The 18,608-nt window shown below is 32.5% G+C and overlaps 2 protein-coding genes across 2 annotated transcripts; one reads left to right on the forward strand and one right to left on the reverse strand.

Moving 5' to 3' along the window:
* Nucleotides 1-686: 686 nt before the first annotated feature.
* On the reverse strand, nucleotides 687-6,008 carry LOC134246526 (syntaxin-17-like). Its single transcript, XM_062728910.1, has 7 exons — nucleotides 5,817-6,008; nucleotides 4,590-4,815; nucleotides 4,283-4,419; nucleotides 4,005-4,055; nucleotides 2,299-2,385; nucleotides 1,871-2,003; nucleotides 687-1,105 (listed from the first exon to the last, which is right to left on the reverse strand). Exons 1-7 carry the CDS (start codon nucleotides 5,973-5,975, stop codon nucleotides 960-962), a joined length of 939 nt encoding a protein of 312 aa, XP_062584894.1. The 5' UTR covers nucleotides 5,976-6,008; the 3' UTR covers nucleotides 687-959.
* Nucleotides 6,009-6,658: 650 nt separating this feature from the next.
* On the forward strand, nucleotides 6,659-17,742 carry LOC134246551 (ADAM 17-like protease). The gene is made up of 22 exons (XM_062728938.1): nucleotides 6,659-6,782; nucleotides 7,084-7,213; nucleotides 7,631-7,758; nucleotides 8,055-8,143; nucleotides 8,292-8,401; nucleotides 8,509-8,603; nucleotides 8,723-8,859; nucleotides 10,205-10,300; nucleotides 10,585-10,668; nucleotides 10,837-10,993; nucleotides 12,566-12,676; nucleotides 12,971-12,976; nucleotides 13,153-13,271; nucleotides 13,410-13,479; nucleotides 13,606-13,840; nucleotides 14,157-14,219; nucleotides 14,402-14,475; nucleotides 14,760-14,890; nucleotides 15,203-15,281; nucleotides 15,985-16,073; nucleotides 16,696-16,746; nucleotides 16,965-17,742. The coding sequence occupies exons 1-22, from the start codon at nucleotides 6,725-6,727 to the stop codon at nucleotides 17,160-17,162; spliced, it is 2,310 nt and encodes a 769-aa protein (XP_062584922.1). The 5' UTR covers nucleotides 6,659-6,724; the 3' UTR covers nucleotides 17,163-17,742.
* Nucleotides 17,743-18,608: the final 866 nt, after the last annotated feature.

An 18,608-nucleotide genomic window follows, 5' to 3' on the forward strand; every position in this document is an offset into this window, starting at 1 on the left:
ACTTTCACAGAATCTTTCTTACATAGAGCCATTGTGACCTCCTATTTTACTTTTTGATCGCACACTAATTTCGGGTCTCCCCAAGCAAAATATGGACTTTGCCATTTTAATCATATCGGAGGCTGGGGGATATCATTTAGTTAGCTCAGTGCTCACAATACCTCCAGTTTTTTGCAATGATCAGTGTAAGAAAGCTCTGTTAAATACATATTTAAACATACTGACAATGGGAATTGAATCACTGCCTTGATTTATCTGAAACAATGCTATGTTTGAAAGCGAATACAACAATGTAGTTCAGTATCACATCAGTGAATACAACCATGTAGTTCACTATCACATCAGTGAACCATCAAGGTTTGGGTCTACTGTACAATGCCACAGTGACGATGATGGGAAGAAAATTTGAAAAACAAATTTCCAATTCCCTTACCATTACCAGATAAATCGGAACTTTGATTAAATGAAAATTGCCACTAACTTTGATAACCAATATGGTGATCAATGGTGATGATCTGCAAAAGAGAAATAAAGGGCAAACTGTCATCTTTAGCTAGCTAAGATGCTTGCCACAAGACCTTTGCCAGACTTTCATCCAGATTTTAAAACTTAAGTTCACTTTTAAGGACATTTTTAATATAGGAATATAACACAAAAATGATAAAGTCTGGCATCTGCAAACCTTTAGCAGATTTTTCTTGGGAAAGTTTAACATCTGACTTGACTGAAAACACATTCTTTTTTTAAAGATTTCAATCAATTTCATTTCTTCAGATACATGTATCTTACAAACAGAGGAAATCATGGCTGAAAATGTAACGTCCTTCAAAACTTATTGGCAGGATTAATGCACAATACATGTAAATAACATTTTACATATAATAATACTGATATATGCCAATGTCTCTTTTAAAATGACTGTTAAGTAAATTGATAAATATACTACACAGAATTGCATGTCATGTCCAAGGTAACCAGCCTTTTTTCTGCCCAGACTCAGATGCTATGTCCGGTAAAGAAGAGGATTTTTTCACACTCATATTTTTCAGTTCTACCTCTGTCACTTGGTTTTGTCTCTTTTTCAGGAATCTACCCCCTAAAAATCCTGTAATATAAAAATAACAGATTGACATACAGTAGGATTTTGACATATAGTAGGATTTGATTTCAACTTTTATTAACCAAGTGTGGGGGTCACACTGGTTTGATCGCAAGTGGCCAGATAGCTCAGTCAGTAGAGCACCTGTCTGGAGAATCAGGGGGCCTGGGTTCGAATCCCGGTCTGGTCCACTGCATTTTTCTCCTCTCCCATTACATTTGATGCCATACCATGATCTGGAACTGACAGGTGAGAGGCCAGGCTGCGAGGGATAAGTTTGGGCTGGGGTCTTTGAGGGAGCAAAGACCATTAAGGAGGGAGGAATATTCTTCCATTGAATTACTCATTTATTGACAGAGTGTTACAGATATTCAGCATTTTTCCTAATTTCATTGAAGAGAAAGGTATCACTTGGGCTTGAAACTTTGACAACAGCAATAAGTAAAATATTTTCTTACAATGTACATGTATTTTTAGGAACCATAACAACAATTTTTTCTCAAAATCTAAAAATGAACTAATAGAAATATGCATCAAGTGTATCTACTTGACTGTGTAAAATTTTTTATTGAAATCAGACAAAAACTGTAGGAGCAGTAGCATTTTTTAAAAGAATTTCCAAAAAAATTCTATTTTAGTAACAATGCCAACACCATTAATCAAACAATCTATTAAAGTAAACATTCCATTCTTGGCCATACTTTTTTATTGAAATTTCTGGCAGTGCAAAGTGATTCTTTCTTCATATATTTGTTATATGTTAAACCTCACCTGCTGTCCCTCCGATCCCCACCCCCATAACGCCCCCTATTTTGGCCCCCGCTATCAACCCTACTGGCCCTGCCACCACTGTACCAAGAAGGGCACCTGCCACTGGGAATATGGCAGCTTTGTATTTGGAGGCCTGGAAGATAATGGATTACATTTAGTTGTATTGTATGTTTAATAAATTAAATGAAGCATATATATGCTTTTTTAGGTAGTGGTAAAACAGTAAAGAAGAAATGAAAAACTAACTTCATTTGTGTGACTTTTAAATTGATTTAAATAAATTGTGTTATCAATATTCATCTCTGTTAACTACATCCTTTTACTAGTATAGGTAATACATGTATATTTTGCATAATATCACTATCTCAATGACAGAAGTAGTCAGTAAGTAGATTACTAGTATCTAACGTTCCTGGAACAAACAGTACCTTTCCCAGTTGAATCGCCCCCTTTTGGACCTCCTGATGTGCTTTCTCAATATTGTCTTCAATTCTGTCAACAGATTCTTGTTGTGTCTGTAAAAGTTATAGCAGAAAACACAAAATATACTTTTGCTCCACCAAAGAAGGCCTAGTGCTGCTTACTTACAAGTGCTTATCTGTCTACAAATAAAAAGCAATAAAAATCCTATTGTAAATCATTAATTTAACTTTTTATTGAGTTTCAAGTCAATTAAATTTAAGCTACAGTACATGCAAGCCTTCATTATTAAAATCAGCTGTAAATCATATTTGAACTCTTATTACCAATTTGAAAAAAAACAAGCTAATTCAGAGAATTCGTGTCCCCCGCTTAGGGAAAAAGTCGGATCCCCCTGACTGAATTTGTAGAATTATTAAATGTATACATGTATACTGAAGCAAATAAAATACATGTATGTCAATATGCATATAAAGATTTGATTGCTTATTCTTTATTATGTGTATAGAAGATTCTTTTTATATGGAATATTTATCACACTGTAATGATATTTATAACCTCATAAATTTTTCATTTCACATGCTGAATACTATCATTTAATAAAAAAAAAAGTATTTAAAAAAAAAAAAAAGAAAAAAAAAGACAAGTTAACTTCATTTGTGTGACTTTCGCATGTAAAGCGAGTGACATAACCACTAGACCACGGAATCGCTCTAGCCGGTACAAAGTATATGCAGAACTAAAGTCACATACATGTATATATTCATGTTCGGTATTCTCAAAATTTTACACAATCCATGGTGTTTGATTTATTTAGCCATTATTAAACAGTTCTAATAGATGTAATAAGAACATAAAGTCCGCCGAGAACCTGTTTTATACGCAATAACTCTCCTCATGCCCCTGCGCTAAAAATAGCGACATGTAATACATGTACTATAAATACTAATAAAACAAACGGGGCGGGGCACTTTGAGAGGGGCGAGAGACGTCCTAGGGAGTTTTGGTATAAAATTACATTGCATAAGCTCAAAATCTTCTTGAAATATCGCCCGGAAATGATAGTGTTACACACAGACAGAATGTATAAAATTACGACCTTGAACTTTGACCTTTTCACCTCCAAATCAATAGGGGTCTTTATTAGACCACAGGGAGTTGTTATGTAAAATTTCATTGCAATAGCTCAAATGGTTCTAGAGATATCGTGTGGAAACGAAAGTGTTTTAACAGACATAATTTGCTTATTTATGACCTTGACCTTTGACCTTTTGACCTCAAAATCAATAGGGGTCTTCTTTAGTCCATAGGGAGTTGCTATGCTAAATTTCATTGCAAAAGCTCAAAGGGTTCTCATATCGTGTGGAAAAAAGCGTTACAGACAGACAGACAGACAGAAAGACGGACGGACGGACGGACAAACCCAAATTAATATCCCCCACTTTTCAAGCGGGGGACAATAACCCACTGCAATATACTGTTTTTAAAAAGCAGGCTTCATATTTTAGCAGCTTTGGCACGGGCAATGATGCGTTAATTCATGAACACCACTAAGAAATCATTTTAAAATACAATACATAGCAGGGACAAACATAGTGCTAATTCATGATTACGCCAACTTCATACCCAGTGGTTGCGCTAAATTTTGAATATGCCAATTTACACTGTACACATACAGTATATCTGGAAGATCTGAAAGTCTTTTAAAGCTTACCTTTACTGCACTTGAAAAATCATGTATTAAAGTATTTAATTCCACCAGGTTCTGAAAAATCAATTTAAGATAAATTCCATATCATGTAAGACATGACCCTATAAACATAATGTCAATAATTAATCTTTTAAAGCAATAAATCTCAGCTTGCATCAAATTAAGTTTTCATTGCAGATTACATAATTGTCTGTATTCTGTCAAGTCTAGCTTCTTTCCTTGAATACATTTTAAAAGTACATGTAAAAAGTTTTTTCCTGGCTTTCTGTTACTATGGTTACCTCGTGTAAATTTTCCCAGGATTCCTCAGCCTGAGAACAGTCCGGGATCTGGTGTAACTGCTCCGTACCCGCGATAAGAAGCTCGTTCTCACTCACAGTTCTATGTCTGCTGGAGAACACATCTGTGTCATCAGCTTCTGTTTTGTTAAAAAAATATTTGCAAGAAGATTCAACACAATGAGAATGGAAAAAAGATTAAGATTGTTAATTTTGTTCTTTGAGATGCTCATTCTGACTTTAAAATAATGAAAAAACAGGCAACTTTTTATTCTGGTCTTTTTATATGAAATATGAGTAATGATATTACCAGAACTTTTAGAAATTTCAGTTCTTAAATCCACAAATTCTTGCAGTGTGTGTATAGCTTGTTGCACCATTGGATCTGTTTTACAATCAAACTCCTCAATATCTTCATCCATGACCTGTGTTCTTAACTTTTTTATTTCTTTGATATTTGCCTTAATCTGTTGGACTGTCCTAGTAGCATTTACATTCTCTCGATTAAGGGCATTCCAATCATTAAGTCTGTTAAACTGAAAATTTTACAGTAAAGGGAGATAATAATACACAATGTATTACATATTTATAAATATCAAACATTTTTAAATTGACAATTTCATATATCAAAATGTATTTAAGAAATTGGAAAAATCACCACAGGACATTTAATCTGTGCTGCTGACAGTCTAACACAATTTCACTTTGACCAAACTTGTTGATGGATATTTCCAATCTCCTTAATGAAAACTTTTTCATATAATGATCATTGCTTTGTTTTTTTCATAGCAAATGAATCAGTAAACATGTATTAAGCTTAAAAAGATATGTTTGTTAATATAACATTTAAAATTAATCAATTGAGAAGTAAAACAACAAATTTATTTATCTTCACTTTTCTAGTTCATGATGAGATACTACAAAAACCATTTTTCAGGATGAATATACCAAGTGTCATATTTCCAGTGGACACCCAGCATGGCATCCAAAATGGCTGCCTAGAAAACGAACTTCACAAAGTTGTAGGGGGAAATTGTTGTTACAATAATTATTACTCTTTATATTTAAAGTAATTTGTAAACTATATTGACATATTTTGTGTCTCAAGTTATTAAAAGCTACAAATTATTTATTTTTTTTAATATAATTTTGTACAACTGGACTGATTGATCAAACGCATTTTTGCCAATTTTGTAAAAAAAGAAAAATAAAATGCATACATATAACATTTGGGATTTATGGTGGTTAGGAAACAAACAAATTTTTTTAGCAGGTTTTAAAACAATCACACTCAACAAATACAATATGTTTTTAAAAGTGTGTTTTGGTATAAGATTCTCTATATGATGAAATAATAACATATGAATTTAAAATTGTTCCTGATAAACGAATGGACAATATGCCCCGATTTTACTAGATAGTGCATGAGACCAATCAGATTTTCATTGGCTATTTTCTACACCAGGTGACATTCGGGTGCTTTTGGGATAGACTGTCATATATCAAAATGTATTTGAGAAATTGAAAGAGATGATACTTTTTCGACATTTAATCTGTGTTGCTGCAGTCTCTCTATGTCTATTGTTATCACTTTGATGAACTTGTTGATGGATATTTCCAATCTCCTTAATGAAAACTTCTGCATTTCCTGAGGAGCATTGCTTTGCTTCACAGCTTTGGATTCAAATGATGCCATCCTTGGGCTTTGAAAGATTCAATACAAAATTTAAAAGTAAGTTTTAACAATTTTATAAATATACACAAACAGTTGAAAATTTTCACTGCATCTCAACTTTTGTAAATTTATGCTTTAAAAATTGAAAATTTAAGTAAAATCATGCTAAGATAGCTAAATCAAGCTATGTTGGATCGCTTAATCAAGCTTTGATTTACAACTAAACTAATAAATTGTGTTGGACTAATGGACTTGATGTCTCTGATCAAACATATGTCAGTATATTCACAGATCTCGCAATAAAAACATTTTGTATGATTTGCAGCACTATATTTTTGTGATCTAGTTTGATCTTGACATGTATGTTTGTTTTCATTCATTAATTAGAGAAAATTGAATCGAAAAGTGAACTTACCTTTGTTATAAATTAAATATTTGTGATTTTATCTCTGATTCTGTCTTGTCGAAAAAGTGAAAGTAGAATATAAAAGTAAGGCGGTAAACGGAACCTTTTCCGTGAATTAATTTGGAAAAAAATCTTGAATTTACTGGGCAAAATTATGTTTTTTTTCTTTTTTTTTTTATTAAAGATAAATTTTTAAATGAAAATCGAAAAGAAAAATTTGTATAAAACAAAACAAAATAATTATACTTTTTAAAATGAAGATTGTTTCCGTACAGTCTCATCTTCTTGGTTCTACACTTTACAATTTTCTAAAAAATTTAATGATTTTGCTGGAAATACATTAAAACTCAACAAATGACTGAGGATGAGGAGTGTCGAGTGTTGTTTGGTGATGGTAGTAGTGCTGGTTAGCTTCACAAACGGTAAGTTATTTTATTCCAAGATCCAGTGTTCAGAAAAATATAAAAATCGTGGGGATATGCTCAAAAGTTTTATTTTATAATAAACCATTATATTGCATAATTTGGTCATGAGGTCAAAAGGGCAGTGTAGGAGTAAAAGAAATTTGATAATAAGTTTTCTAATATTAATTTGATAGAATAAATTTCATTGAATTGAGTCATCATGTATACTTTCAGTAAATTGTATGTCCCTGGAGGTGTGACATTTAAAATGGCAAATAAAACATATTCTGTGATATTAATGTGAGTGTCATCATTGTAGGAGATGTATCCAGTAAATTGCAGTATTATGAGTTTCTACAAATGTCAGATATTGAACGTCGGACAAGACGGGGAGCAGATCCAAATCCTGCATCACATCTCCACCAGTTTTGGTTCAAAGCATTTAATAGGTTTTGTGCTTACATATCTGAATCTATTCATATTTCTGGTTTAAAGCTTTTGTAATCATACATAATGTCAAGTTCTTGAAATAATTTTTTTTTTTGGTAATACTTCCAAAGAAAGATGACTTATTTTGAAAAGCTTTAACTTTATTTAATTATAATCTTAATTTTATATCTGTTTAATTGTTACCAATCCTTTTTACGACAATCAGTTTAACTAACACTGGCAGCTGACATTATGTATTTTATATCTATATTCAGCAAATCTGATAGTTGTATGTTGTTGAACATTGGCATAGTAATTATTAGGAACTTTAATTTCCTTATCTAAAAACTTCCTGAAAAGGTATTAATAGGAACAATTTTATCATGTTTATATATTTTATAGTTCAATGTTACCAGCAATTCCTTGTTACATTTCAGGCATTTTCATTTAGTTCTTAAACAGTCCAATATCATAACTCAGGATTTTAGAGCAAGGACACTGAACAATAATTTGAAATATGAATTTTACATTGCAAACTCAAACTTCCTCCAGGGCCATTTGTCAGGTAAAAGCATCATGATCATTAATTTCCTTGTTTTAATATCTACAGTGAAACATCCCAACAGGCTTAGAATGAATTCATGCTGACAGTGATTTGATTTTCTCTATAATTTTAAAACATTTTTTTGAATTTAATATATAATGAATCATTGATAATATGAATTACATTTTTAATACAAAATTTTATGTGAAGAGATTAAATAGTGAATCAATGCCTTTTAAGTAAAATGTAGATTATTTTTTAAAGTCTCTGTTTGCTAATTGTTTCTTTTATGAAACGATGCATGACAAACATTTCAGATGATGACAGCTCACATGTTGAGGCCCATTGGGAGGGGGACGTGTTATCAGCCAGTATAACCACAGCTGATGATATCATAGTACTGGAGGTACTGTTACACACTTAAACTAATCATAATTAATTGTAGAAGCTTTATATTTCATAGAAAAGTGCCACTGTGTGTTTAAAATTGACCAAACCGATGTATTTCTGTAGACAGCCAGTAACAAACCTAATAAGTAATATTGTTATTACAGCCTTCCTGGAGATTCTGGAAAAGTTCAGTGCAGAAAAACAATGGTAGCATGATCATTTATAAAAAGTCAGACATGGTGACTGATCCACAAAAGAAGGCGTTAGGACACAGGTTAGTTCTCATGGCAATGAGAAACCTATACTAAACAATTATTTTAAAAATTTTGTGTACAGCATTAGAATACATTGATGATTTCAATACTAAATTCATTTTTACAGGGTAAAATTTTGTGGTAATGATGCTGAAAAGTCAAGAGCAGCTGATGTAATTCCTTCAACACCTGAAAATATATTTTTAGAAAATTATTACACAGGTACTTGTATTATTTCCCACATTTTTAATGTGCTATTTTTTTGTGTTCTTGAATGAAAGTGACTTAGTTGCAAAACTACCCAGATGAAATTCATTTTGATTTTCTTTTAATTTTTCCAGATTACAAGCATCGGAGATTAAAAAGAGAGCCTGATTTCCTAGGATCAAAGAAAATGTGTCGTCTTTTTGTTATTGCTGATTATGAATTTCATAAAAACATTGGAGGGAACAATAAACATACTACAGCTACTTACATAGTAAGGAGGCATGCCTATTATACTGTAAAATGTCATAAATTATCAGGCTCTCTTAGCGCAGTTGTCTTCTTGAACTGTTTAGTGTATCTATTATTTACTGTAAACCAAATTTTATTTGCGGCGACTTTATTTCGCGATTTACTGGGGTTGAACTAGTTTGGGACGATTAATTTTCGTGATCAAGCCTTTTTGAGCTGGTGTTAATTAAGACAAACGCAGTTATGATTAGGCTGTCCGAAGGCTTAAAATGCCTTAAAAATATACATTTTATTTTGAGCTATATTTTAATTTTAATGTGTAATCCTTGTTGTGAAGTTGCAGTCAACTTGAGATAATAGTTTAATCAGGTTTTATTTTCATCCATTTTTGTGATGTCACATGACTGTGTTAATCACGTGACGGAGATTTATGATATTCCTAATTGTTGTACAAAAATCGCTTCGGCACAAGTGCAAAACAAAAATATTGTGCAAAGTTTGTTACATAGATCAATTCATTGTGATCTCTGGTACATAGAAAGTGCTGGGGGCAAGTTTAATTTTTACTCCTTCAGAAAATATTTACGAGAAATTCAACTTACCAACATAAGAACGGGTATTTTCCACTCATTATCGCAATTTATACAAAAATGGATAAACTACACACAATCCCCCAGCAAAATTCAGTTAGAGGACATACTTCTCTTGTAGATTCACACAGAATATCTTCAATTTGTCCTTGTTTATCACTTGTGCCAGTCTAATATAAACAGGATTCATAAATTCTAACTCTCTATGGATGTATAAGGGGAATGTTTCACATATAATTTTTTGCTATTGTTAGAATATGTGCATATCGGGCAAGTGAAAGGAATAGGGATATTTAAATTTCAAATATTCAACATCATAACAGCAAACTCGAGCTTAAATAGCAATCTTAACACTTGAATTAAACAACAAGTCCCCAAAATAAATCTACATGCGATTTAAAATTTATGACACTTTCCCCGTCAAGTCAGCTCAAGTATGCAGTGACTTGACGTCATATTCTATTATGACGTCATATCTAGATAGTTCAGAGAAGTTACTACAGTTTGAACAGTTTGATATTTTACGGGCAGCCTTATCCTAGCTGCGAAGGCTTTAAGGACCGATTTGCGGTGAGAAATATTCGCGATTACGAGGCTCGCGAAAATTTCTCGCACGCGAATAAAAGTTGGGTTACAGTATATTAACACATTTAAAACATCTTGAAAACTCGTCTTCAATAAAAAAAATATGTATGATTACAAACACATGTTTATTGAAAAGTGCATATTTATTTATAAAGCTTTAATAATTATGTTCTGCTACTTCTTTATCCATAGATAGGTATAATGAACCGTGTAAACCAGATATTTATGAGAACCAGATGGCCAGATGAGAATTCCAACATCCAGGGATTAGGTTTTGAAATTGCTGAGGTACGTCTTCTCACTCTTCTGTCAATACTCTGGTTTCATTTGTCTCCTATAATTAGATTGTCACTTGTACTGGTTTGTAAAAGAAAAATATTGTTACGAAAGCAAATACATTGTACACTATACATGTATATGTCTATAAAATGAAGCTGTATACCTTGTACCTGAAGTATTATATAATGGTTGTTAGCTAATCTTGTTATGTTTTGGACAAATGGATAATAACTGTCAGGAAACAGAGTTTGTTGCAATTGTACAATATTTTCAATATTTTATTAAAATTTCAGCTGGAAATCCATGAAAATTACACATACCAAGGAGTGCATTACAACAACCCAAATATTACATGGAACACAACCTACTTACTGCAGGTAGTTTAATGTTGCAGGCTGTGTAACTGTCAGTTTTATTTAATTATTATTGTATGAAAATTAGACTTGTGTAAAACTCTATAAAAATGGACAATAAAAAAATTCCTGCATTAATAAATATGATACTGTCTAGTTCACCTATACATTCCTATCTTGTTTTTATTTTAGGTTTTTAGTCGTGGGACAGCCTTTAAGGACTACTGCTTAGCTCACCTGTTCACTTATCACAGATTCTCTCGCGGAGTGCTTGGTCTTGCCTACATAGCAGGGAGGGGAAATAGTCAGCCAGGGGGCATATGTTCTACTGGCCCCTCCCCTGGGAAAGGTAAACAGACAGACAGACAGTATAGATACAAAATATAGATCATGATTCTACATAGCCACAATTAATGTGTATAATGGTTGTAGATTATAGGATTTAAAGATGCATTTATCCATATTCTTATTATCTTTGGCTGGGAAATGGAAATATATACATGTATATTTATGAATATTAAATAAAAACATTTTCCACATTACTTATTGAAACAGGATATGAAATAGGTTAAATTTGTAAAAAAAATTTAAAGTTTAAATTTAACTATCATGTCTTTTGTCTTAGGAAAAAAAATAACAAGAACCTTACCTGTTATGGAATAACCTTTGTGACATAAAGTTGTTGTCTTTTTCCAAACTGTCTCATCTAGCCCAAGTCCTGATAGCAGGCAGTCTGGATACCCCTGTAAAGTGGTCACTTGATTGTTTTATGCATGTGCTTTTGAAGATCTTAGAATGCGGTGTTTCCAGTTTATTTTCCCAGGCCTAGATTGTTAATAGTTTGCTCATTTTAATACTATTTTGCTTCTATTGGTTTGCATATTGAGGTTGATTGTGTATGGTTTGGTTGATCAATCAAATACTTGCATTTTTATCTAGAAATAGATTTTGTCATTGAGTTGTTCTATGCTCAAGTTGCATAATGTGGTAATACTTCTTGAATTATGTAAAAAAAAAAAAAAAAAAAAAAACCTTTTGAATCTGGATTTTTATGACTCACCCCAGAAAGCTGTAATAATCTGTCTGCCTGATTTTGTGGAGACTGATCTAAATTGGATATTACTTCTTCAATGATTTGAGACATATTCTAATCTTTTGAGTACATTGTAAATGTAAATTAATTATCTTACATCAGTAGTAGAGAGTTACTTATAGTCACACAGAAACAGATGGTCAATCATTTATCAACTTTTTTTCATCTTTTGCAATCGTGTTACGACTTATGGTATGATAAAAGTGATTTATTTATGATGAATCAACTTTTTGAAACTAGAATGTGCAAGATGTCTTGTAGTCTTAGTGCAACTTGTTATGTATCCTGGAATTTTTTTTTTCAAAAAATTATAACTTTCATTCTCTTAAGTCTGTTCCTTTATGGCCCAAATCTAGTCCTCTCTTGCTACTGAGGAGACAAAGTTGCAGTGGAGCAACAATATGTTTACAACTTGAGTTTATTTCTGCATGCTAGCAAAATGTGTTTGGTAATGATATGATGCAACTCATATGAGCAAACCATATAATTTCTGGCTCCAACTTTTCATACATGAAATAAAATTTATAAATTAATGTGTTCTCATTTAAAAACCTTTATTCTCTCAAAGTAAAGTCATAATTCTTAGTCAAATACTTAACCTATGCAAAAGTTAAGGTACTAATCTAGACTTTTTTCAAAAGTCAGTACCATCAACTTGTTCCAAATTGTATGGAATCTCTCTTGTACTTTAAACTATCCTGTACTTTACTTGATTTGCATTTCTATGAGATAAATAATATTTTGAATAATATATTTATTAATGAATTTCAAAGCAATATATTTCATATTATGCCCTCTCTTTCTTACTCTGTATTTTATTTTTTGTAGTTTTCAGAACCCAGGGCTATGATACAACATTTAACACTGGCTGGAGCTCGGCTCAGAACAGTGAAGGAGACAGAGTTCTGTCCCTTGAGGCAGCACTTGTTATTGCTCATGGTAAGATGGTACTGAGATATACAAATCCTCCTCTGTTACATTTATTTAAATTTCACATAAAGGAGATTGTAAAATCATATGCATGTGTAATGTTTCCATGTTCATCAATCGAAAATTTATAGATCAGATGAGCTGAAATTCATAAGTGCACAACTACATGTAGCCAAGATAATTGTAAAAAAATTAATTCATTTTAGGAATTGCTTAAATCTGTCCAATGAAACATTTTTCTCTATATCATAATAATGATCCAGTATTTCTAACTTCTCTTCTTTTTCTTTCATATGGATACAGAACTAGGTAAGTTTCCCCACTGAAGCAGTATAAACAGTAATATTATTTGCTTGGAACAGATTTTAAATTTTTGTGCAGTTTGTACATGTATATGATTTGAGATAAATGTACTTTCATAATACCTTTAAATGACTAAGGTTTTCAAAATATTTTTTCTTATGCCAATGTCCTTGACATTTTAGGTCACAACTGGGGTAGTGAGCATGACCCAGACACGCCTAGTTGTGCCCCGGGGGTAGAGCAAGGAGGGAGGTATCTCATGTATCCATATTCAGTAAGCGGGTATGAGCATAATAATCAAGTAAGTGTTCTACTATTTTTAAAAAGGTGATTGTTACAATTCAACCATTCAAAAACTACGATTTTAGCTTTTTTTTATGAAAATAATTTTAAAAGCATAGAAAAGTATGTCATTTTAATTTTCCTTGTTCTGTTTCAGATTTTTTCATCCTGTAGTAAAAGATATATCTATAATGTCATTAAAACAAAAGGTCCTGGGTGCTTCACAGGTAAATTTAGGTCTTTAGATTGTATTAGAAAAAAGTTATACTGGTCATATATGTGGTGAGGTATCTTATATATGCCCTATAACAATAATGTGACTTGTAATTTCTAAGTATTTGACTTGGTTTCAGAGAGTAGTACATTAACGGTTTGCGGTAACGGTCGTATGGAGGGGACAGAAGAGTGTGACGCAGGGTTTAATGGGGATAATTGTTGTACGTCCCAGTGTAAGTTACGAGCGGGGGCCATCTGTAGTCCGATGAACCATGAATGCTGTGATAATAAGTGTAGTACTGCTGATGATAAAACAGTGTGTCATGCCCTGCCCGATAGTCTGGTCTCTTGTAAAGAGGCCTCAAAGTGCAAGTATCCTTGAAAAACTTATTTTTATCATTGAATCCTTGAATGTAGTTAGAGAAAGCTAATTACAGTAGCAAAATACATGTAGAGTAGATGAATGTTGTGCTAGGGTTATACCGGTAATGATATTAAACATATACCTGGTATGTGAATTAAGTTAAATCTGATGAAACTCATTTTTTTTTTTTTTTTAAATCAAATTCATCATAGAAACAAACAAACACAACATTCCTCCTATGAGGTGCAAATTTATATCCAATTAATGCATGCACTTAATGAAGTCCCAAATCTACTAGTCTATAAATCCTTAACTGGTTCCCAGTGGAGTAGATTTGACTTGCCCTGAAGCCGAGAATAAAGAGGATGATGCGCCGTGTGTGGATGGGTTTGTAGACATTTTCTTGTCAATTGTAATACCGTACTTCTTGATAATTCTCAATTTAAATTATTGTTAACTTCAATTTTGGTTATCTTGGCAGAATATAAAGTGAGTTTTACAAATATTCATAATTGACATGATTTATGCCTACACTAATTTTTTACTTGCTTATTATGACTTTGTTGCAGTGGAAAGTGTAAAAGTGGAGTATGTCGCAATTTTTGTGAGTTACATGACAAAGTGCCTTGCATATGTTCCAAAGGTAAGTACTATTCTGTAATTATATGCAAATTTATTTTTGGTTCTTTCTCCAGTTTTCATAGTATCGAAGTCAATAACTCTATAATTTTGTGCATGGCACCTGATCCCACCTCTGTTTTCAGGGGTATGTGTTGACTCTGCTTAGAAATGGACATTTGAGAATGATTACTGTTTATTACATGTATCTCCACCTTTCACACAGATAACACTGCTAATTTTGTTGAACCATATTCCCTGTTATTATTCCTTACAATGCCTTTCACAGCTTTTATTCTGACCTTATAGAAAGTGGACATGCATGTCACCGCTGTTGTCAATCAATAAATGACACGCAATGCCTGCCTGAACCCTCTCCCCCTACCCTACCGGAGAATCTACCCAATGGCCGGCCATGTTTCCATGGAGTGTGTGTGGATGTGAGTAGTGAAGATTGAGTAATATTGAAATGTACATATAAAATTATCACACCCCCCTACCTGTACGTAGAGTTGACAGATTTGGGGTGAACCCAGCCATGTTAGGCAGGGAATGTCGGATTGGGTGTTCCTCAGATCTTAAAATTTATATGCAATAAAGAATAGACATCTTTCAGGGAAAAACCAAGTTTAGATAGTCAAAAAGATACATACAAGTATACTGTATTTTAAATATATGTTAATTTCAATTGCATGATGTATAGAGAAGAAGAAAGTTATCATTCTTTGAGATGAAATTATTTGGTTTTACAGGGTGTGTGTGAGAAACAGAAGAATCATATTGTTCAAAGATTATTCAGCATTATAGATACCATTACTGTTGATCAGTTTGGTAAGTTATTGATACCATTACTGTTGATCAGTTTGGTAAGTTATTGATACCATTACTGTGGATCAGTTTGGTAAGTTATTGATACCATTACTGTTGATCAGTTTGGTAAGTTATTGATACCATTACTGTTGATCAGTTTCAAAAAGATACATACAAATACTGTATTAAATTATGTTAATTTCAATTACATTAAGTTATTGATACCATTACTGTGGATCAGTTTGGTAAGTTATTGATACCACTGTTGATCAGTTTGGTAAGTTATTGATACCATTACTGTGGATCAGTTTGGTAAGTTATTGATACCATTACTGTTGATCAGTTTGGTAAGTTATTGATACCATTACTGTGGATCAGTTTGGTAAGTTGACTCTGTGATATCATTTAATTGTGAAGATAAGTCAAAGTTCATGCAGTACCTTATTTTTGTTCACCACTTGCACTCTAATATTTTGCCCAAAAATACAAGTTAGGTGTGCTACAGACACAGGGTTTGGAAATGACATACACTGTATTACGTATGTATGGAATGTTGAAGAGCAAACACACCTTTAGCTACTGCTAATTTGGACACCCTTGTAGCTACTGATAATTTGGATATCCTTGTAGTTACTGATAATTTGGATCATAATTGTGTTCTCTTTTTCAGTTGAGTTTATGAAAAGAAATATTGTTGGTACCATACTTGTGTTTTCTTTTTCAGTTGAGTTTATGAAAAGAAATATTGTTGGTACCATACTTGTGTTCTCTTTGTTGTTGTGGATTCCTGCCAGTTGTACATTTAGTTATTTTGTAAGTATTACCTAATTTATGTACCAAGAAGAAGTAATTTGAGCTAGGAAATCAAATGTTTAAAATGATTTTCTTGTGTATTTCAATGTATGTCAATTACATGTACATGTCCAGGAATAAAAATTAGGCCATAAAAAATTAATTTCTTGGTTCTCAGGCCCTCCGTCATCTCTTCCAAGGGTGCCTCAATGACCCTTTTTATTGCTAAATCAATAAATTAAAAACAAATCACCTCCCTCGTCATTTTTTGAGGTTTCGTACAATGTAAAAAGCTGCCTCACCATGTTTTGGGGCAATAAAAAGGTTTTTAAAAAAGCTTCCCTCCCTCTGACATCATATTTCTTGAAAAAAAAGGCCTGAGAACCAAGGAATTAACTCTGCATGGCCTAACATGGAAAATTTACCTCATGAAAAATAACATTTTAAAATTTTAGATGGACCTTAAATAAATATCAAATACTTAAAGCACTTGGTATGCAACTGTCTAAAAAACACATCATTCCCCCACATATTGATAAATAGGAAAGGTGTAAATATGTTTGTACATGATGAAGATACATTGCATTTCTAAACATATAGGTACACATCTATTTATAAAATGCACATTTTCATTCATTCACAGGACAAAAAGAGAGAAAAGAGATTACGGCATGGAAGATGGAAAAGCCGTTCAGTAAGTTCTTTGATTGATTATCAAAAATTAACTTAAATGTACTTGTCATAACCTCAAACAGTTAATGGCAATAAATTCATATTCAAAAGGTTTACACCACAAATACAAATGTACTGGATATTACATGTACCAACATCATCTCTTTTGGGCTTATACATGTATGTGTTCATGAAAATGGAAAGCTATTAAGACTTATTTCTTATTCATCTTTAATTCAGAGATACACCTTACTAATGGACTATCTAGATGCAGAAGGGCATAAAATCAAGCAAGCGGGAAGTTTTCGTGTTAAACACTTTGGTGGAAGTGTAATCCGACACACTGGATTCCGTCCAGGACACATGTACCTAACTCAGTCCAACTTTAACAAAGACGTCTTACAGTATCCAGAGGACCTAAAAGAATCTGCAGTCTAAAAATATCAGATCACATGTACATGTACCTTACTCAATCCAACTTCGTAACAGTAAAGGCATCGCCTGAAAATATCAGGTACATGTACCTAACTCAATCCAACTTCACCAAAGACGTCTTTCAGTGAATGGACTTAAAAGAATCTGGGGTCTAAAAATATCAAGTCATGTGTACCTAACTCAATCCAACTTCACCAAAGACAGCTCACAGTATGCAGAGGACCTTTAAGAAATGTCAGTTCATATGTACCTGACTAAGTCCACTAAAGACGTCTTACAGCAAGTGAAAGACTTCCACAGTCTACAAATATTGGATATGAAGAGTGTATTACCTAAATCTTTCAAATGTGTGTGATAGTCTATAACCAAAAGTGCATTATTTTGTATCTAATTCTCAGTCAGTTCATACTTATATATTTACATTGGGTTTATTTTTTATGTTACAATTTTTATATTGTGATGGGAACAAGTATATTTGTACATGTATATGTTTTGCACAGAAAGTGCATTTATTGATCAACTTAAATCCAGATTTTATGTATTTTTATGTTTTAAAAACATTTATTAAAACAATTTTAACATGGCAAGACTTTGTATTTTTGGTGAAACATGTTTTAAAGAAGATCACACTAGTAGTAACTGTGCTGACATGCTAACTGAATCCATTATCTCAAACTTTCAGCATGAAACACATTAGCTTAGTGCACTTTGATACATGTATTTGAATCAAATCCATCCTTGGAATAATAAAATCAAGACTGGTTACTCGTATTTTAGCAGCCTTGGCATGAACAATAAAGCACTAAATTTTGAATACAGTTACAAATCATTTACCCATGATTGGGCTAAATTTTGACTGTAAAATCACATATTTTCATGGGGTGAAATTTTTGAGGTTTGAGGAAAAAATATTGGTTTGTTGGGAATTGATTTTGTGGTTGGAAAATGTTTAGTAGTAATGCATACATGTACACTGTATATGAAATTTTACATTTTGTGGTGGTCATAAATGTGTGCGTCTCTCCATACCTTGAAAATAAGGAAAAATTAAACCCCCCATAAATAGTGATTTCATAGTACTGTATATAGGGATATTTTCGCCCTTTCAAACTTGTTAAAAATTTGCCCCTTTTTAAATTCGCCCAGGCATAGTTTTGTTTTAAGAAATACTGTATTCTTTGAATTTGCCCTATTTTAAACTCACCCAAATGAGGGTAGGGCGAAAGGGGCGAAAATAAAATGGGGGCAAAAATTTCCCTGTATACAGTATACTATGTACTATGTACACATAGAGTACGTTCTACCCCAAGATTAGACATTAGGTTGAAAAAAATTGGTGCCAAAGGAAGTGTCTTGTCAAAAGGAAAGTAAGAGAAATATGAAAGACCTAACACCATCATTCAAAAGTCATATGCAAGGCTAAAGCTTTTACAAATCTAAGTCACAACT

The sequence above is a fragment of the Saccostrea cucullata genome, unplaced genomic scaffold, assembly GCF_032062105.1.
Source record: "Saccostrea cucullata isolate Sc308-1 unplaced genomic scaffold, CSIRO_AGI_Scuc_v1 ctg29, whole genome shotgun sequence".
In the NCBI taxonomy this organism is placed as follows: domain Eukaryota; kingdom Metazoa; phylum Mollusca; class Bivalvia; order Ostreida; family Ostreidae; genus Saccostrea; species Saccostrea cuccullata.

Excerpts from the sequence above, each read along its gene's own strand:
- LOC134246526 (XM_062728910.1), bottom strand. The coding sequence starts at position 5,975 with ATGGCATCATTTGAATCCAAAGCTGTGAAGCAAAGCAATGCTCCTCAG. Across the intron at positions 4,056-4,282 it reads CCTGGGAAAATTTACACGAG|AACCTGGTGGAATTAAATAC; the intron begins GTAACCATAGTA and ends TTGATTTTTCAG. Across the intron at positions 1,106-1,870 it reads GGGGATCGGAGGGACAGCAG|GATTTTTAGGGGGTAGATTC; the intron begins GTGAGGTTTAAC and ends TTTATATTACAG.
- LOC134246551 (XM_062728938.1), top strand. The coding sequence starts at position 6,725 with ATGAGGAGTGTCGAGTGTTGTTTGGTGATGGTAGTAGTGCTGGTTAGC. Across the intron at positions 15,282-15,984 it reads CATTACTGTTGATCAGTTTG|TTGAGTTTATGAAAAGAAAT; the intron begins GTAAGTTATTGA and ends TTTCTTTTTCAG. Across the intron at positions 16,074-16,695 it reads GTTGTACATTTAGTTATTTT|GACAAAAAGAGAGAAAAGAG; the intron begins GTAAGTATTACC and ends ATTCATTCACAG.